We start from the raw sequence: 21,147 nt of genomic DNA, 5'->3' as shown, positions 1-21,147 counted from the left end.
GTTGATCTATGAAGTCAAACAGGAGGGAGAGCCATCCTCAGTTAACCCATGTTGGGTGATCAAGAATATCCATGCAAGGGGGATTCATTCCTTTTGCCGATCACTAAAGAAAGAATAGCCATTTCCTTCCTTTCTTTACCAGGATTTCCTAATTTTAAATTATTTCTGAATGGAAGACTCTAGTTGACTAGTTCTTTCTTGTTGCATAGTTAACTTTTTGATAAATTCCATTCCTTTTATTTACAGGATCAAACCATGATATTTGCAGAACATACCTGGAGACGAATAGCATCTCGAAGAATATTCTCGGAAGCATCAAGTTCTGATAACGGGGAGACATATTTGAAACGGTTCTGAACCACAGCATGAACAGTGCACTAGAAACCAAATAAAACATACTAGATAAGGATCACAGCTATGATTTAAACAATGTAATACCAGTTAAATGCTAATCAAGGTGAATAAAACAAGGAAACTTTACAGCAACCAAGTGTCAGAGCCCAGAGGATTACACTCTCTGATGATTACAGGTGCAAATTTATAACAAAAAACTTCGTCCGTAGGTTCTTTCACTATCTGTTGTTCTGGGATTTTCAAGCAAAGAAAATAAAAGAAAGAAACTGCGAAGACTGAAATTAGAAATAGCGTACAATATGACGATGTATGTATAATCTATTACTCCTTATATAACTAAATATTTCAAGTAACAACTTGAACTTGAAATACGCATTCCCTAAAGCAAGGGATAAAAAATGTATTTTCATGAATAAGTAGATTTCCATTGAAACAGAATTCAAGTAAACAAAAATAAATGACCAGTCGGAAGCAAAATAAAAAGTATAAAACCTATCACAACAGCATCATGCTATGTTGATTATTATGATTAACTTACTGAAACAAGCAAGTTGCGCTAGAGTCTAGTCACTTAGTCAGACCATGGATCAAAAGAAGTGTGACGATCAGCTGGTTGCTTTAGTTTATTTTTGTTCCAAGTACACAAATTTAGAAACAAAGTAATCAAAGAGCAAAGAAATAAAGGAAAAGGAAAGGCCACCATTCTACGTATAGTTCCCAAAGATAGAGAGATCGTCAAAAAGTTACAAAAAGAAAGCCACCACATTAAGCTTAGATATTCCAGTAGTACCTGTCCTGATGCATTCTCCAGGCGTAAATATCTTTCCCAACTGGATACAGTTAATTGAGAATTATAAGCTTCATTCCAAGATCCCAGCTCCTGACAATCGTTTAATTCCCATCTTAAGGGAACAGATGAAGAGTTGGAAAAGGCATTTCCAGAATTACTAATTCCAACTGCTGAAAGTCTAATGGTCTGCCCATTTGCTACAGTTCTAGGCAAGGAGCGAATGCAGCCAGGATCACGTTCAGCTTGAATAGCATATTGTATAATGTCCAACTTGTTCACTGAAATAATCACATAAAGTCTGTTATAATATCCAATAACAAGAATGTTAAGCTAGTTGGAAAATCTTTGGACACATTATTATTTCCTCTTTCAATAACTCTCAAAGGAGAAATTTGGGTTTTGAAAACGTTAATAATATAGGAATGCTTTCATCATGCTTGATTTAGGAAAGGGGGCGAAGAATTGATACTTTGATAGTCACTCATGCCACAAACAATACGACAACAGACATTTGATTTTTAATAACTTCATTGTAAGCAGTGGCTGCTGATTCTTGCCTTCCTATCACTTCTATTATTCAATAGTTGTATGCAATTTCATTGAACACTTATATTCTATGTGTCTTAATAGTTATTGAATCTTCTCGCAGCGGAATTTCTTTAGTATCTCATAGTGTTTTCTACCAAGTCTATCGTTCGCATTAGAAACACGTTATTAATTTGTTGTAGCAGTTTTGCTAATTTGTTTCATAACAAAGAGGACTAGTTATCCTCTGCCATTGTACTATATACATTCACCATCATGAGTTGACAAGAGTTTGAATACAAATTGGATGGAAGGAGAGGAAACAAACCAGGTTCGTCAGCTAGAACCACAATTGAATGGGGAAAGCTACAATCAAGCCGCAATTTTGCCTCTGCAACCGCAGGTTGTGGATGTTCATCTCCAACCAGATTCCCACGTTTGAAAACAAGTGTCTGAATATTTAAACAAGAAAGCAAGTGAAATCCCCAACTACCAAGTTAATGTAAACTTCTGCAGCCAATATTTTTTTGAAGATTAAACCAGAAGAGCTAGTGACTTACAAAGTTGCCAAGCACTTGGCATAATATTGTGTATCCATTTCCTTCTGAATTTCGGACTTCGTGAACAAGGGCTCCATCTTTAGGAAGGGCACACAACTCATCAAGAACTTCAACAGTTTGAATATATTCAACTTCTTTCTTCCATCTTTCGGGTCCTCCAGCAAGTGCAACATCTAAATGGGATCCAGGTGCAAGATATAAATAATTCAAACTTTCCCATCCATCATGGGTTAGCTCTTCCTCCAAACCAAACCAGTAACCACCAAACTTGTTGCCATCTCCAGCTTGATGTAAAGTTAGTGGTAAAAACGATGCAATAGGAGCAGATGCTTTTAACATTATCTGCCTGCTAAAACCATCATTTGTTCGAAGAAAAAAGGTTGCATGTAAAACAGCTCGGCCAGGACTGGCAGCTTTAATGTAGGTCTGACCACAAGCAGGACCAAAATTAGATCGTTCATTCTTCATGGATTCCTCGATAGTAGAATTAACAAAAATGAAATATTCACTCCCAGTAGACCACTTTATGGATGGACTAAAAGCATCGCAACGGTAAAAAAAAGCACCTGCCATTACCAAGAAAACATGAAATCATCCCCAAATAAATTCTGAGGGAGAAAGAGAGTTCATCTGAAAAGAAATTCAGGTCATGAATCATGATTAAAAGCTAAACAAAACAAAATTCTAGGAAAACTACCATTTGGTGCTTTCATAGACACAGCAGCCTGAAGATGTGACCCAACAACAGTCTCTACAGGAAAGTCTGGCAACATAAGCATTGAAGAAGGTAGAGCAACTTCAATGTTCACCTACATGGCATAAAAAATAAGTAAGCACTGAATCACATAGTAAAAGAATGAATCGAAAGTCAACAAATCAAGTACTTTAAGCGGCTTATCAGGAAAAAAAATATATATACATCAGCAAGCATTAAACAATTGAAATACATAATGAATCCAATGCAATATACTATTGCATTTAAGTTCTTTTTTGTTTTCAATATTTGTTTTTCTCATAACTTAGGATGGACTGCTTACCAGCATTTTTCCGTCACAAATCCAGTGAAACAACTTTGATCTGATTTGAATAAACATTCCGTTTTGCCTATACTATGTATTAATGGACGTACTGTACTACGCAACTCCAGATGAGGCTATGGTACCACAGCATAATCCTGATTGATTTTTCCCTTTCCTTTTATTTTATTGTGTTCTAGAGAAGTTTATGTAAATGGACTGAAAAGGGATACACCGTTTATCCAAAGGAGGGCTACGGATAAATAGCAAGCCCTTAGGCTCATTTAAACACCCTGTGCAGAGGAATAAAGACAGAAACAATAATTTAAGCTACAGAAAAATAAGTCTAGGTCATATTTACAAATCAATGACGCTCAAAATAAAGGTGGTTAAATGATTGGTTGTCGTTTGTAAGTCATTCCCTAATTCAGTCCCTCCCTTACTTCCTTATTTAAATAGACTAGTCTATAAATTGAATTCTATAAGTTACTGCACAAAAGTTTCAACATAGTACCACCTAAAGCAACAATATCGGCCAAGTATTGTTAAATACCCATTGCTCAATGGTTGCACCATTTTATACCTACCAATAATTTTCCATCTTGAGATAATTGTTCAAATTAACTACTATATGGAAACCTATATTGCATAAAACTTTACAATTAACTTCAAAATGAGAAATAGATATATATTTTAGATTGTTCTCATCAAGCGCGCCACACACAATTATTGAAGAACAAACAAAACTTGCATTTAGATCTTTCTCCAAATGTACAAGTAAGCATAAATAGTTTCTTTCGAGGAATCCTTCCTGTAAATAGATTTACTCTTTATTATTTTGGATTGATACATTTTTCTAAGCAGAAAAAAGAAAGTAGAATAAGTTAATAACAAGCAAGCATTTGTTACCTCGTAAAAATTGAGATCATCAAAAATGGAAACAACTTTAACCGTGGCTTTACCAGGCCTTTTGGCCTGAACAACACCTGTAGCTGACACAGATAAAATATTATTTTCAGATGAAAGCCACCTATAATCCGCAGGTGAATTTGCACAACCTACAACAAGACCACCAAGCGAAATCACAGTTAGAGTGATTAACTAGCATGATAAAGGCAGTAACCAATTGAGCCAGGTAAGGTTAGGAGAAAAACCTCCCACGGCATTTAGCTCTGCTTCCTGAAAAATATCTGGTGACCAAGGGAGCAGAAAAGATGACAAACAAATATTACTTCCTTCTTCTTTAACCCTAACTGGGTCACAGACCATGACTTCTTGCACAACCTTCAGAACCTGTACCAGAGTTCTCTCGTTAACACACTCAAACAACAATTTGCTGCTTTATATTTAAATACTCTTATTTCTAAGGTCTCCCTCTGGACTTGATGGAATATAGGCTTATTACAATAGCCAACATCAAATGAATGGGAGTCCATTCTACTAATTATTCAAATGCTCAAACTTTGCATGATTTCAGAGCTATATGCACAAACAAAACAGAAGCTATGCCTCTCTAATCAAGTGATAGCATGGCCAGCATGACATGCAAGAATAACTATATAAGTATATAACCTGCTGTTTTTTGTCAATGCAATGCATCTTTGAAAAAGTTGCAGTATATAAAGAACTTAATAAGCTCTATGCAGACTTTTCGGAGATAGCTCTTTGTGATGCTTTATAAAATTAACTTCAAAGCTACTGCAGCACCATTCATGGCCAGGCCATCTTGATTACTCTAGGAATTGCTGGAGTCTAGAATTTGATTGTTTCAGGTGCTTCTGTGCAATAAAACTTCTTTGATCAAGCTATTGCTACAATACTAAAATTTAGAACAAACGTATCTCAATGATGAATGAATCGAATGAACAATTGTTGCGTCGTGGAATACCATTGTCCTAAAAGACAATTCCACGCAACATCCCGATGCAGTGGAACAGAAGCGGTCTCCCTCCAGGATTAACATAGCTCCGAATTTGTGTGCATCACAAACCCGAATGGAGTCAGAATACTTGCCCAGAAACTAGAGAGTATATTTTAGAAAGAAAGCACTAAATTTGATTTTCTGGAATTTCTGTGAATTGTGTTTTTCGCTGAAACGGAAAGACTTAATTAAGTAATCAAGTCGGGAAAGGGAACAAAAAAAACGGGCAGAATTATTAAGGCAGGAACGTACGCACCGTTAAGGCTAATCAATCCAACGGTTACGTAATCAAGATATTCTCGTAACAATAACTTAACCAAAACGACAGGGTACCAAAAAGAATAGGTGCCCACCCCACGCCCGTGCATCGCATACCCCAAGATCTTAAGTCCCGAGCCCGACCCAAACCCGGGCAGCGCGAGTGTGTGTATCCACCAAGAGCTCTCTTCCACTTTCTCAAACAAGTAATACACTAACACTCCAATGTATAAACAAGGGGGAAAGATGTTATTATCAATGTGGGACAATTCCCACTATTCACTTTTTCACTCTTTTCTTTGGCTTTTCTCGACTAGAACTTCCAACACAAGCTTCTATGGGACGTTGCACAAGATCAGGACAATTTATGTATATAATAGATGCTTAACTTATTGAATGAAAGATGCGTGGAGCTCACAAATTTCAAGCAATATTTCTTGGGTTGTAAGAAAATATGTGCTGCAAAGATATAGTTGCCACTAACGGTGGTTAAAATCAGATGCAAAGATCTGAAATTTTCAAAGGTTTGATCAGGGTTTCATTGACAAGGTTGGTGTGCAACAATATGGCCAAACCTAAAAGTTAATTTGGTTCCTAGGTAGCTGTTCTAAATAAGTTGGCAACTAAAGATAAGCTTCTTAAATGGAGTATTCAAACTGATCAGCTATTTGATCTCTGTGGTTCAGCCGCTCAAGTTCTTCATAACTTGCTTGTTTGCTGCTCTTACTCTTCAGAGACCTGGTTGCAGATTTTGTGAGTTCTTAACTGCAGCAGGCTTGTGCAGTGTTTTCTGATGAGTTCATTTAGCTGCAAGAAGTTGTAGAAGAAAGAGCACCAAAAATATGATATATGGCAAGTGCTTTGTGGAAACTTTATATTTTAGGGGAACAAGATAATTTGGTAGGGCATTGTATTCCTAGCCCTAGATTGTATTCAGTAATTTTGTTTATAGTGTCTTGCAGATGTACCAAGGATATGAGAGCCTTGTTAGTGGTCTAAGTTTCTTTAGTCCTTTTACACGTGAAGAGGCATCCCTCCAATCATTCCAAGAGGAGGGCTATATAATGATACAGATTAAAGGACTTGTTTGTCTTTATAGGTTCTCAGTTTACGTAATATCTTTCAAAAAGAATTGATTGTTATTGATTTAGTGAGTAATGAATAAAAAATTCCGAACATAAATAAAGATATTCATATATAAGCTATACTAATATATTGAAAAGTGTTCTTAATAAAGTTTACGTGCCATATGGAACCCTTCTCTACCTAGAAACATGCAATGTCCTCCACTCAACAAGGAACATGCATTACTATTGAGAACAAAAAAAGTTCGTATAGCAGGGTTCGAACACGGAATCAACATTAGAAGTCTTGCCATCTTAACTAACTATTAGCTATGTTTTTTCTTTCTCCACACAAATATATCTAAGTTGGAACATGTGAGTGTTTATTTTGTTAATTTTTTCAATTTTTCTTGTGTTGTTTGCTAATTTCTACTCCCTCCGTCCCATTTTTGTTTGCCCCATTTGTCGTTTTGGTCTGTCCCTAAAAGATTGCCCCGTACTAAAAGCGATCATAGGAACCAGAACTTTAGTCACAACATTTGGTCCCGCCCCTTGTCTATTCTCAATTCCACTCAACCGACACTTAACAAAGCACTTTTGGTGCATGGAGCAAACCTCTGCTACCCGAACTCGGCACGACCCTGACACGGGTATGAAATCCGGGTCGGATCCAGGATTTTGCACTCGGTTGTTTCCAGTGTTTAAAAAAGCGTGTTTAAAAAAGCGTGTTTAAGCGCTGAAGCGCTAAAGTAAAGCGCTTCATTGAAACTCTTTTCACTCTTTTTATTTTTGGTTGGAAGCTCCTTTTTTAATGTTGTTTACTAAGTTTTGGACCACACCCTATTAATCCTTAACAATAGAAAGTGGGCGAAGAGTCCAAAAGAAAAGGAAAAAAAATGCACGACAGTTTTTATTATTAAAATAGTTTTTTATTTAAATCATTTTTTAGTTAAAAAAAATCAAAAGTATAATTATATTATTTTAAATTGATAATTTTCATACTTTTGATTATTTTTAACTAAAAATGATTTAAATAAAAAATATTTTAATAATAAAAAATTATCGTGTCCCTGTACCAGAGTCAAAATTAATTTCGGACAGTCCCAGTGTCCTGATTTTTATAATTTCCATACCGGACACTCAGATCCGTACCCATGCGCGACGCTTCTAAACGAATCCAGGTGACATAGGGGCAAACAATAAGGGACAAAGGGAGTACTAGGCATTGATTGCAAGTACTCGTGTCGGATCCTCAACACTCAAACATGGGAACGGAGAACAGACACTGGATGATTGGACACTTCATATTGAACCAAAATCATGAATTTCTTTCACAAAATAATTGAGCCGGACACTTGGACACATATCTATCTCTGATATAGGTACCCGAGTCCGAGTAACATAGCTTTTAAGATAATTATCAAAAAAATAATAATTAAGAACTTGACAAAATGGTAGTCATGCACAGTATTTAAAAACTAAAAGTAGTAAGTAGTTATTAGTTGAAGTGCCAAGGCGGAAGAACTAAATAGTAAAAATCTCCGAAGTAAAGTTAGTGAAACTTTACCTCCTTTGCCTCAAGATGGTCAGTAGAGTAAGTCAAGGAAGCTGACAACTTCCCAACTCCTCCAACAGTTGCCTCCAAAAGTCTTGAATACTGACAACCATACTTCACAGCAATAATCTCTGGTATGGGAAAATGTTTCCAGTGTTTTGGCTGATCATAGTACAATTTCACATCCTCATTCTGCACTCAAGTGAGAATTAATACAGTTAATATATACTATAAAATTCAAGGGATGAAAAATAAGAAAATGAAGGATATAAGTTCCGGAATACCTTGAATAATGAGAATCGAAATTTACCAAATATTTAAAGAAACAGAATACCAGGAATTCGTATGTTTTGCTTTGCAAACAATATTACACACGAAAAATGATGTGCAAAGGTCAACCCAACAGCTTATAATATTTTCATTTAAGGACTCTAACATGAACTCAGACACACCAACACATAAGTTTGTACATGGACACTAAGTATGGATTATGGAACAGAAAATTGTAACTATTAAAATTGAAGTTCCAAGAGAAGGAGACTTTAGTCTTTTATAGGATTGTGTTTTTTTAGTTAAACTAGTAAAAAAAATTATTACAAATTAGCCAATTCCTTTGTATCTCCCCAATTCTATGGAATCTAATAGCCCCAGCTGCCTTTGCCCATAATCCCTTGAACTATCATGGGAAGACACAACTCCATTGAAAAGTCTACCATTCTGTTCCAGGCAAATGGTACACAAGATAGCCATCGAAGCATTTTTCTACAATAACCTTTTCTCCTTCATTTCCGATGGAACCAAAGATTCATTTGTTCTTTTGGTTGTGGCATGTAATGGACTAAATCAAAATGGCTCTTAATACCTCTTCGCATCCTTTCCATGAAGTAGAAAATGGTCACCCGTTGTCGTCCCGTCATCGCTTTTGAGTCAATTGGAAACAACCTCTCTGCAATTGCAGACCCACCCTTACCCCGCTTCTTGCGGGAGCCTCTTTGAGGCAATGGGGTAATGATAATGATAATGATGAACCTTTTCTCCTTCACCCTTCCAGACCCCACAAAACGAATTTGTAACGAATCTCTAAAATTCCAAAGACTGACCCATTCCTCTTCATCCAGTGCAAAATGTCTCCTCGTAGATGACATGCCAACTCACATAGAAGGAGAACATGTGAGCATGACTCACTATTAGCTCGGCGAAGCAAGAAAATGTCAGTTGAGATAGCACATCCCAGCCGTCGTTTGTGGAGCATATCATTTGTATTGATTCGTCCCAAAGCTGGTGTCCAAATAAAAGCTCTTGCCTTACCTTTTCCAAATGAAATTTGCTAATGGAAAGGCTAGAAATTTAAGGGTTTATTCAAACAAGACATAAAAGATTTGCATGAAAAAATCCCCAAACAGAGTCGCCCGTCCCTCGGGTAGAAGGAAGAGCTCTTTCTTGCATGTATGATAGTCTTAAGTTCCCCTTTTCTTGGTACCGTTAACAAAAAATATTGAAATATGGGGTTTCAAAATGAATGAAAGTGAAAAAAGGGATTTTTGTCCTACCCAGCAGCCTATACTTTCAAGATAAGGTTTAACCAGAAGCCAAAGAGATATATGGATATTAAAGTACCTTTGTTAAATAGATTGCTCGAGCATCAGGCCCTCGAGAGAAAACCTTCAAGTCAATGAGATACTGTCGACCAGAGATGACATACCAACGGGCATTGGGGACTGTAGGTTTTACTCCTTCGATAGAGTCACCAGATATAGATAGAGGCAGCAAGTATAAAGACATATAATCTGGAAGAACAACATTCAGAGATGACATCTGAACATGTCCAGCAACCCTCGTATCCTCCACTATGATATTGGTTTCACCTAATTTTAATGCATGCACCAGACCCGTCATAACATCCACCTGAGCTGTTGAAGTATTTAGTGAAGACCAGCGGTGAAATGGAGAGGGCAAAGGCACAACTACAAGAACAAACGTAAATGCTATGAGCAATTTGAAATAAATGCTTGCCTGCAAATCCAGTTAAATACAACATTCTAAACCAAATAAGTGCATATAATATTTTTTTTAGGTCACTTGCAAATTGAAAACATTTCTTAAGAAACTTTAGTTTCAAAAAAAGAATATAAAGGAGTCAAAAAAATTATTTGTTCAACGTCAAGATTAAAGGTAAAATATAGCCTAAATGTGTCAAAACAATTGTCATTAAGTATGCTAAATTAAATAACGAAGTAGAGAGTCTATCAAAATCAAATAAGACAATCACAATTCACAACCAGTTACACTCGAGTTACCTCATCCAATTAATTATAGAAAACAAATATTACAAACTAAATGTTAAGTACAAAGTCCTCATAGTAATAAAAAGAGAAAAAATACAAAGAAACTAAATAAGCGGAAAAAAAACAAAAAAAATAAAAGGATGAAAAAAATTGGAACATCACAAGAGAATTTTTAAACCAACTTTATTTTGTCTCCTTTTCCCAATTAGGTAATTTTGGGAAGAAAATCAAAAAAAAAGAGTGAAAAAAAACGTTGGGCATGTGTGGTGCACCGTGCACACACTCTCGTTTCAGCAATCCAGAAAATAAAGTGACCTGTATGATTCCGGAACTTTTTCATTTACCAAATTGTCGCCAGATATTTATATGTATAACTCAGTCAATCTCCTTATTCTTTTATTATAATTTGACAGTTCCACGGTTCCACCTGAACCAGAGGGGGAAATATGAATACTTACTTTCTTTAAAGACATGTAGCAGCTTAATTATAACCATTTACATGTCAAAATATACAGGAAGAAGCTTGGGGGGAAATACCTTGAGGAATGTTCCCCCTGATAACTTTAAGACTGTACTGCACTGTGGCACCAACAAGAACAAGCACTGGGGAAGGAGGATCCAACGACATGGCTTCTGCTACAGTCAAGACGATCTTATCTGTCACGTTATCAAATTGTGGCTCGAGAAAATGAACAGAGACCATCTCATGGCCAATGCCAATTCCCTTCACCACAAAAAGGTCTGAAAACACTCCCTGCACACAAGTTATCAATTAGACAAGCTGTGCATACACAATGAGTTAGATGTTGAAGTTCTCATGAAACAGCATACATACACTATTTTCAAGCTTTGTCTGAATATTTAAATCACCACAAAATCCACTGCAGTCACTTAAAGGAGAATCACCCAAAGGGACATGAACAAGATGATGAGATGAATGGTCACTTTCAGGCATCAGTTGCCACATGAACCTCAAGCCCACTAATGAGGAGAAGACGTTATCTGCGAAACAGATCAAGAGTGAGCATTAACCGCCAAGCGATGCTAAGCCAATTAGCCAAATACTAATCATAGCAATAAGAAATTTGAAGGACTACGAAAGCCTCTAAATTCTGTAAAGCCTTGGGACTTTTAGAGTTTTAGTTATTTCAAAGAAGTCAGTAACATACTTCGCATCTTATAAATTATATAACTGCAATATTGATACACAATTGCACTGAAGACTACAAGTACATGTGCATACAGGATTATCACATGTCACGAGTACATAAGTGACCATCCAAAATTTAACCTGAAATGGGAAATTAAGCACACCCAGAAAAAACCGACCCTTCTTACCCGTAGCTGGAACTTCATAGACACTGGAAAATAAGAATACTGGAAATGAAGGAGAACAGAATTTGGGGGAAATAGTATATTGTAATTTGATGCGATTGAATCATGAAATAGTGGGTACAATCCCAGACATTCGAGTGGCTGAGCACTCCCAAAACTACGAGCTAAAACAAAGTAAAATAAAATTCACTTAACAATATTCTCCATGATTCCTCTCTCACTAATATGCTCTTTATGTAGAATTCCCAAGTCTGACTAACTAACTTCCTTCTACTTAAAATTACTTCCAACTAAATATGCATTGCTTAAACTCCCCTCCCCTTAGGCTAGTTCATTACACAATTCCCTAACATGATTTGAGATAGGACAAGAGCTGAGTGCAAGGTTGGTAAGAAGAAGATCACCACTAAATCCACTAATAGAACAAAGACTTCAAAGTTCAGGATACTTTTCAAGATAGTGTTTTAAAATTACCTTCACTATCAAAAGCACGAACCCGAAGAGTCGCAAGACCATCTAAGTCAAGTTTAACAGAGCTATGGAATATCTGGATCTTGGAGAACATATCAATATACACTTTACAACGGACTACGGTTCCTGTGCGAATATCAGCAGCATAAACAGCTGTTTCCTTTCTTCCAGTGTAAGGAGCAATTGATCGTAGCCGAGCACTTGTTGAACAATGGGTACTTTCATTGTATTCAGGTACAACAGATAATAAATCATGATGATCCCATGACCTGCCAAGCCAAAATCATAAAATAGCATGATTAACTCTCATTTATTTTTTGCTAAGAAAAACATTTTTAATTTAAAACTGCAAAAGCAATAGTAAAATTAAATCAAGAAGGCAAGGTGTCCTCAGAAAGAGAGAGTAAAATCACATGACTACTATGAGAAGTTATGCTACCTTTTATCATTTATTTGCAAATTTGAGATTATTAGGGCTGAGGTATCATTACAAGATGAAGGAAAGGATACATAGTTTTCTTTTTCCCACTATAAAAAGATGTTGATGGAAAGAAGCTTAGTTTGAACATCTCAGTAAAAGAAAGATAATTCTGATGACTTTAGGCCTCAGCTTAGCTCAGCCACAAACTTTCCATGTCTTTCCTACAGAGAGATCAACCTCCGACAATAACCTACTATTGCGCTTTTACCAACATTGCACATGCTAGTCATGTCGTCTCTGGCAAGCTTTCAAAAAGAGAATTATCTTGGGCTTTTAAAGCTATCCATGGACTTCAACGATCATAACTCCCTATTTTTCCATCCTAAACTGATGGCCACGACAGCAGACTCCACAATAACTAATATAGTTTTTCATCAACCACCGCTTGTCTCTACAATCTGCATAGGAAGATTCTTTTGACTACTTCCATGGTGACCTTTCTCTAATATGACCATTTTTCCCCTCACAATCTCATAGGAAAGAACTTAGGCACATTTCAGTTGACAATTTAACTTCAACCGCTAGTTAGACATCTGTCTACTATACTCTATATTTTGTGAAAAGCAGTGCTACAATAGCTTTTATATTGTGTAAACCCCCAACCACCATAGCATACAAAATCTTTTTGTAGCATACTATTTGTCATCCTCACCTATAGTTCCTAGATTTATTTCTTAGTCTCTTCAAATGGTTATATTCTTCAGTGGTAAACCTTATCTTACTGAATAATGCACCTCCCAAAAATTTAAACAAATTTTAGAGTCTCGGGATCAGGTCATTAGAATGAGAGATTTGTGGGCCAATTAACAAGCCGATTTATGCTTTGGATGTTCAACTGAGCCATTAGAACGAGACCCAATATAAAGGAATAATATACTTTTCCCTTTTAAATAGAAGCAGCTTCAAAGGGCATAGTTGATCAAATTTTATCAATTGCAAACAATTTGGGAGCAATGTAATACAAAAAATATCAAACAAGCCAGAATTCAAAATCTAGCTAACAATCAAAGTAAAACAAAAAAACACCCCACATCAAAAGTTGAAGTAAATTGGTGTGGGGGTGGGGGGGAAGTAGAAGTACACAGAACAAACCATTTGAAGCAGCCATCACTTCCAAGGAGACGGTACTCAACAGGATGAGTCATTTTGGGTGGCAAAAGAATGTTAACATCAGCAATGTGAGGCCCGGAAATACACTGAACCCTGAAATCTTTTCCATTGAAGAAGAAGATTAAAGCAACAACAAGTAAAATCTTGTTGAAATGAAGAGACATTTTCGCTGAATTTAGCAAAAAGCCATTGTCAAAAAGTTGCAGTGAGTTTGAGCTTGTTGGTATAGAGGAGAGAGAGTAGAGGGTTTAAGAAAGGGAGAAAAGGGTTTAAGAAGTAAAATGTTTGTTGGAGGAGAATCTTTCGGGGAAAGGAGATTTGTGCATCAATTTTCAGGGTCTCGCACAAATTAGCACAACTTTTGGTTACTGTAAAAAGAGTAGGACCTCGGGACCTTTCTGCAACTAGTACCGCAAAATCCACAGGGGTTCATACACATAAAATGGTTTCATGCTGACTGGACTTAAAATACAACTAGTGTGTGGCCTGGGCGATGCCCCGATCGCTACATTGAATAGTTAAAATTTTAGATTTTTCTTGAGCTCAACATTTGACGAAATGCATGTATACCTTAAAGTGAAAAACATCAATTAAGTTTGTCAACTACACAGACACATTACGTCATTTGTCATGCCAAGTAATTTTTCAATTAGATCATCTTACAATTGTATAATTTGTTTTCTAGTGGAACTAAGTGCTTCAAATTAATAACACCAAATTAGATATAAGCAGCCATGCAAGGTATTCCTATAGTTAATGCTTATGAGATTCATGACATCATTTTTCTTCATAATTGTTCTAATTATTTTTTTATTTTTATTTTTCAAAATATTCCATAGAAAATAAAAAATCAAATAAAAATTTAGTTGGTTTAGACTTCATGTTAACATTTATTTATAAATTAATGTGAAGAAATAAACCACAATTGGTGGTTGGTTAAGATGGTAATGAGAATTATCATTCAGACATGAGGTCTAGAGTTCGAACCTCGTTGTATTGATTTTTTGTTATCCATGACATGACATACCAATTGGTGAGTGAATGATGTGGCTCAAAGGGAAGAGTACTACCTGACACATAGACGTTTTTCAAAACGCCTTTTAATATATTAGTATAGATGGGTGAAGGACATGTCAGATTACTCTTTTTTGATTTAGGTGGGAAATGTTATACTTTAGGGGGGAAATGTTTTCAGTTTTTCCGCCACTTTCCTCTTCACAGCGGGTATTTCACCGCCCAAAACTGTCCTGAAAAATTGCCCGCCCAAATTTCACTCGACTAAAAAAAAAAAAAAACCAAATTGAAGGTGAACGTTTACCATCTGGTTACGAGCTTTGTCCAGAGAAGGCTATCACTTACCAGGCTTCTTGTAAGAAGGTGAATACTCTTCAACTCCATTTCTACTTCTAATGTAATACAAAGCACTTATTGAATAATCTGTAACCTAGTTATTTAAAAATTTGTTGTCGTTTTATTTATTTTCTTAGTAAATTTATAATCCGTATTAACTTATTGTAATTTTATCATTGTCGTATAATCTATAAACCATCAATTTATCAAGCAATGTTGGTAGTTTAAGATGACGGAGAAACCTATGTACCTTATTGGTATAAGCATTTATTTTCGTGGGTAAATTATGTATGTTAACCATTCTTATTAAATTAAATGTAAATGTGAAATAAAAAATGGAATGATATTTTAGTATATGAATTAATTAGTTGAGTATATTAATAAATTTGTTGAAATGGGCATACCTATTTATAATTATAAAAAGCATTGTATGATTTATTTTAATTTGTATGAATAATTGAGTTGGTTAATTGCATTTGTTATTCCAGAGTACAATGGTTAGTATAGACTTTAATGTTGAGCCCGTGGTCGGAGAAGGGACTATTGTAAATTCAACTACGCCTACGATCCCTTGTCCAGGAATGTGTTTTGAGTCCGGTTTTGAGTTTAGTGAATTTTGCCATTGTTATGCTTACAAGACGGGTTTTGAGATGTATGTAATTGCTAATATCATAAAAAAGGAGTACAAGGATAAGGGTGTTAGTAAAATTGGTATCGGGGACCTTGAGGCTAAGTCGCATATGATGGAGATGATCAGATTAAAGTGTAAGAAAGGAGGATTGAAATCAAGTGTCGGGTCTAATGTTACTGGTTTCAAAGTTTTTGTTTATGGTAAAGAGAAAAACGGTGAGTTTGTAGTTATTAGTTGTGACTTGGTGCATAATCATCCTCTAAATCCCGAAAGTAGTAGGATGATGGTTAACTATAGAAGCATCGATAGTGCTACCTTTGATAGGGTAATGATAAATGATAGTGCCAGTGTTAGCGTTAGTAGAAACTTCGGCACGCAATTGATTGAAAAGGGTGGTTTTGATAATATGACGTTCAACAAAAAAGATTTGAGGAACGCCATAGCTGTTGAGCGTCGTAAAACCATGTTTGTGAAAGGGGATACTGTTGCTCTTGAAGAGTATTTCAAAGCACAACGAGATCTGAATGCCGATTTTTATAGTTCTATACAAAGGGATGAAGAAGGCGTTTTAAAGAACGCATTATGGTCCGAAGCGCGTAGTAGAGGAAGTTGCAAATATTTCGGGGATGTGATCAGTTTCGACACCACCTTTTCTAGCAACAGGTATGTTATTTTCTTATTTATTTCTTTATATTATTTAACTGTGGTTGTTTGATTTTTAGGTTATTTACGTAAGTGTTGTTGAAAATGAAGTAATTGTGCATGTGGTAATGGATATTATTGTGATGTTATATTATTTGGGTTATTTTGTATTCACTCTAAAAAACAGTGTAAATGCATGTAATGGTTATTGTATTTATTTGGTTTTAGGTTTTTTGTATGTTACTTTTACTGTTTGAATGCTTGTGATAAATGCGATTTAATTGATAATGGGATTTTCCATTTCATAATGATAATTAATATTGATAATATTTGTCCATGCATGTGATAATGATAATTGTTTATGATACTACTTGGTTTTCCAAGCTACTTTACACAATAATAATTACTGAATTAACTAGGTATCGTATGCCATTTGCCCCATTTGTTGGCGTCAACCACCATGGGAGGTCAATTGTTTTCGCTGGTGCTTTAATCTCACACGATGACACTCCAAGTTTTGTTTGGGTCTTTGAGAAATGGCTTAAGTGCATGGGAAAGCCTCCTATGGGAATTATAAACGATCAGGACAAGGCAATAGGTAGAGCGATAAACATAGTTTTCCCTCAGGTTCCTCACAGGCTTTGTTTGTGGCACATGCTACAAAATGCCTCTCGGAATCTCGGCAAGCTCGATGAATGGAAAAGCATCGACACGCTAATTAGAACCGCCGTTCATGATATGCTCGATCCCGAGGAGTTTGATGAGGCTTGGTGTCTTGTGATGGACACATATAATCAACGTAAGGGTTGGATGTTGGATGCGTTTGAAAAACGTCGGCAGTGGGCACCTGCCTACAATAGAGGATAAGCCCTTTGCATCTCAGCGTCCTCCAGATAGCGAGTAAAGCATGCGATTATAATTGGGGACGTTATGTACTGGACTGGCTTGTGAAATATGGAAACAAATTCAATGCCTCAAAGGAAGGATACGGGGGGTGTACTGTGCTTTTGCTCGTGAGTCCCTACTTTGCAAAACAATGCTTCCTAGTTTGCAATTATGTCTGGTTTCTGTTTATGCTAAAACAATTACTCTACTCTTACCAGATTATATACATCGATAGACTGGCGTCATCTAGAGAAAACCTTCACATATTTCCAAATTCGATCAAGTCGTCTTCGTGTTTGGGACCAAGAAAGTGTGGATAGGGTCTTGAAATCAGACCAAGGTCCAGATGGTGGCTATGGTTTCGGCGAGGTAGTGGGGGGTTATGTCTATGGTGAGAAGTAATTAGATTTACATTTCAATTTTGTATTATTTTGTTTTTTCTAAATTCAATTATGTATAAGTGTGCATGAGTGTAATAAAAATGCGTTTTTTACATTTTTTTATTGTGGGGGTCCATTGTAGGCCCAACTATGGAAACATTTGTTGTGCAAATAAAATTCTACACAATTATTGTGTATGGCCATTTATTATTCTATTCAATGTAATTATATTTTATTATTTTTCTAATTGTATAAATTTATTTCTCATGTATGCTGTGTACTAAGTATGACCAATGAACAACCATCTAACGGTCATATTGAAATTGTACCTTTTTTTGAAATAACTTCAGGCTAGAAGGACTATAAGTAAGTCAACTTCTGAAATTAATCCAACCACAACATATGCACTATCACTTCAACTGAAAATAGGTAATTCAAACAAATACAGGTACGGTCATAGAAAACGAGTCGCAAACCTCATCCTCGTCAACTAGACACATCCGTGTGCATAATGGGAAACACTTGTTATGCTACCATGGTCACAAAGCCAAACTTCAACTTTGTAAACACACAAAAAACGCTGGGCAACGGTTTTACTCATGCCCGTCATGGAAGGTAAGTAATAGATGAAAGTGATGTTTAAAATAAAGCAATTTTTCAATCTAATACATACTCCTTCCATACATCTGTATTCAGGATGATAATTGTGGTTTTTTCACTTGGGAGAATGACAACAACAACGACATCATAGAGGTACTCCAACAGGCAAATTCAAGGCTGCAAGATGAGAATGCATGTGCGTGTCAAGCTTGAAAAGGAGATGTTAATTTTGGACAACTTTGTACTCGAAGATAAAATAAAAATGCTTGAGGGTGACAATAAGGTTCTACTTGTACAGATTGAAAAAACACGTAATGCAGAAAATTTGATGTACAAGATGACATTCATGATTTCTTTTGCTATGCTAATTTATGCAATTAGGTTTTAAGATGTGCAATCAATACAAAAATGTTGTGAACGACTTTAAATATTGTCTTATGCATTAATAAGGAAATGTTATGCTTCCATCGTAAGTTAGAGTTAACCGATTGTATTTAATTTTTTTTAAATAAAGCGATTGTACTTATTTTAAAGAATACACATTTTTCATACAATTGTACTTCATTAACTTGTTTCATATTCTACACATTTTGGTTAGAAAGATGAGAGGTAAAAATTTAAAAAGGGGGAAACTAATTAGAGATCAAAATTAACTCAACTACATGTAAAACATAACACCATGTCACTGAAATGACCATTCAATGTCACTATTTACCAAAAATAATCATACTCATCACATTTTCTCTTTACCCCCTTTCGATAAAATTAACTCTAACGTCTCCGTTAGTGGGAATTAATAAATATTAATATCGGTTTATTATTCCATACACGACTTAAATAAAACAACTAGCTCGGACGTATTAATTAAAAGAAACAACGTCAATCCTTATAAATAGAAAAATAATTAAAAATAATTAAAAATGGGAGTCAAAAAGTCAGCAATGCTATCACATCGAGCTTTGTCTACCGCCCTACTCTCCAATTTCAGACTACTACAAGTCTTGTACAACCTAAAACTGAGCACACTCTTCCCTTTGTCATTTAATCGACCTTAACAAAGGCTTCCCTTGCACTCCTCAAACCCACAACTTCAAAAAATCCCACAAACAACCCAATCACAAAAACAGAACCCCTTTCTCCCGAAATAAAACCCACGCACAACAGGATTTAGCGACACAAATCATGGAATTTCCTCGGCAAGATCAAGATCAACAGCTAGCCGATCCGACTAGTGAATTGAACGTGGTATGAATCCAATCCATTGTTTGTTTAGTTCGTCGTATATTTACTAATTTTGTGGTAATTAAATGATATATGTTGTTCCTAAGTTTTGGTTGATGACACACACATATTGCAAACTTCCTGATTATGGTTGCTAAATGACTTTGAACAGGTAAATGCCCAAGTTTCTATTAGGATAGGAACTTGAATCAGATGGTGAAGTTCCTGATGTACACTTGGAACAGTCACTGGAGTTCCAGAGCTGGAAGTTGTATTTGTTCCAGTTTGAAGTTACAAGAGGAGCAACACAGTTACATAACAAGAGTTCCGAATATTCACAAGAACTATTACAGACTCATGGCCACGAGTTCCTATTTAAACATAAGAGGAACTCATTAATGTTCCTGAGCTGGAACAAGTGAAGCTTCAGAGTTGAATGCCTCACCAAAGGAAAGACATATATGTCTAGGTAGTTTATCTTGCTTAGATTATATGTAATATGTTAATATGTTAAGTAGTATATAAGGAACTAGAGGAACTTGGATTACTCGTGTGTTTTTGTCAAAATATCAAGCAACACAGTTTTAAGGAAAATACTTTAAATAAAATATCTTTTCCTGTTTAATAAAAATAAGATTTTCATCACATTCTGTTACTTAAATAAAAACAGTTTTTATCTTCCTAAAACTTCTCCTAAATATTTTGACAAAATAAATAAACATTTTTCAGTGATTGACATAGTCTTAAACACGTCCAGCAGTTGAGGAAGTTGTGTGGGAAGTGGTCTCCCCTTGTTCCTCAAGTCTAGGGACGTGAAAATCAAAGTGTCAGTTGTTGGCAGTTGAGTTTTTGAAGGGAACAAACCCTAAGGACAAAACTCTATATAAGGCCAAGAAGTTTTCTGAAAAAAACACACAAACTTTCTAAGAGTTCTTGCTTTCCTAAAAACGCATTGTCAAAGATTTTTCTAAAAACAGTTTGTGTCCTAGTTAATCCTAAGTTCCTAAGTGACATATATACACCAAAGCATCATTAATATCTAGAGTTATCCAAACACGAATTGTATTTGGTATTAGTAAGGATAGAGTTATCTTGTTGAGACTTAGAGTTTAAGTCTGAGAGAGAGAGAAGTGAAAGAGCTGTAATCAGAGTAGATTACTGTGAGGAACACAAGTTTGAGAGGAACTTGTGTTGGAGAGATTATTGTAATCGAGGCATTACTATAATAAAAGAATTCTCTTCTTGATTAGTGTCAAGAAGTTTTCACAATTGTTGTTATTGTCTTCTCTATTCTCAGTTCCTTGATTGTTTCTTAAGTTCCGCAAGAAACTTTATCAAAGTTCTAATTACAATTCACCCCCCCCTCTTGTGCGTGTTCCTACTGGAATAACAGTTGGTATCAGAGCCAGTACTCACTAAAACACAGGAAACCCTGTTTGAGTCAAGTTCCTGAAAGTATGAACTCACAAGAGAAACTGGAAGAAGGTTACTCGACACAAAGGCCACCTATGTTCAATGGCAAGTTCTACTCATACTGGAAGAATAGAATGGAGATATTCATCAAAGCTGAAAATTACCAAGTTTGGCGTGTAATTGAAGTTGGAGACTTCGAGGTAACAAAGACCAATGCTGAAAACGAGGTAGTTCCTAAACCAATGTCTGAATTTTCTAAAGAAGACTTTGATAAATATGAGATGAATGCCATGGCTGTCA

At 35.8% G+C, this 21,147-nt stretch overlaps 2 protein-coding genes across 2 annotated transcripts in view; one reads left to right on the top strand and one right to left on the bottom strand.

The window, feature by feature from the left end:
- The window catches only part of LOC110796558 (nuclear pore complex protein GP210), a 31,536-nt gene extending 17,468 nt beyond the window's left edge, over nt 1-14,068 (bottom strand). Inside the window, exons 1-13 of the mRNA XM_022001618.2 lie at nt 13,708-14,068; nt 12,138-12,403; nt 11,164-11,330; nt 10,866-11,082; nt 9,661-10,007; nt 8,056-8,235; nt 4,400-4,538; nt 4,155-4,303; nt 2,927-3,038; nt 2,230-2,795; nt 1,998-2,121; nt 1,145-1,422; nt 276-377 (exon numbers count right to left, since the gene is read on the bottom strand). Coding sequence (XP_021857310.2) covers nt 276-377; nt 1,145-1,422; nt 1,998-2,121; nt 2,230-2,795; nt 2,927-3,038; nt 4,155-4,303; nt 4,400-4,538; nt 8,056-8,235; nt 9,661-10,007; nt 10,866-11,082; nt 11,164-11,330; nt 12,138-12,403; nt 13,708-13,889 — 2,829 coding nt within the window. The 5' untranslated portion in view covers nt 13,890-14,068. The remainder of the gene's footprint in view (nt 1-275; nt 378-1,144; nt 1,423-1,997; nt 2,122-2,229; nt 2,796-2,926; nt 3,039-4,154; nt 4,304-4,399; nt 4,539-8,055; nt 8,236-9,660; nt 10,008-10,865; nt 11,083-11,163; nt 11,331-12,137; nt 12,404-13,707) is intronic.
- A 1,501-nt stretch (nt 14,069-15,569) lies between these two features.
- Nucleotides 15,570-17,215, top strand: LOC110796557 (protein FAR1-RELATED SEQUENCE 5-like). The gene is made up of 2 exons (XM_056839153.1): nt 15,570-16,369; nt 16,768-17,215. The coding sequence occupies exons 1-2, from the start codon at nt 15,570-15,572 to the stop codon at nt 17,213-17,215; spliced, it is 1,248 nt and encodes a 415-aa protein (XP_056695131.1).
- The last annotated feature ends 3,932 nt before the right edge of the window (nt 17,216-21,147 follow it).

This window comes from Spinacia oleracea, chromosome 3, assembly GCF_020520425.1.
Source record: "Spinacia oleracea cultivar Varoflay chromosome 3, BTI_SOV_V1, whole genome shotgun sequence".
Taxonomy (NCBI): domain Eukaryota; kingdom Viridiplantae; phylum Streptophyta; class Magnoliopsida; order Caryophyllales; family Amaranthaceae; genus Spinacia; species Spinacia oleracea.
Note: the sequence above shows the minus strand (reverse complement) of the source record. Positions and strands in the feature narration are given on the sequence as shown.

Bases quoted from the DNA above. Each gene is read 5' to 3' on its own strand.
- LOC110796557 (XM_056839153.1), top strand. From the start codon at position 15,570: ATGGTTAGTATAGACTTTAATGTTGAGCCCGTGGTCGGAGAAGGGACT. The intron at 16,370-16,767 runs GTATGTTATTTT...TGAATTAACTAG, and splicing joins ACCACCTTTTCTAGCAACAG to GTATCGTATGCCATTTGCCC.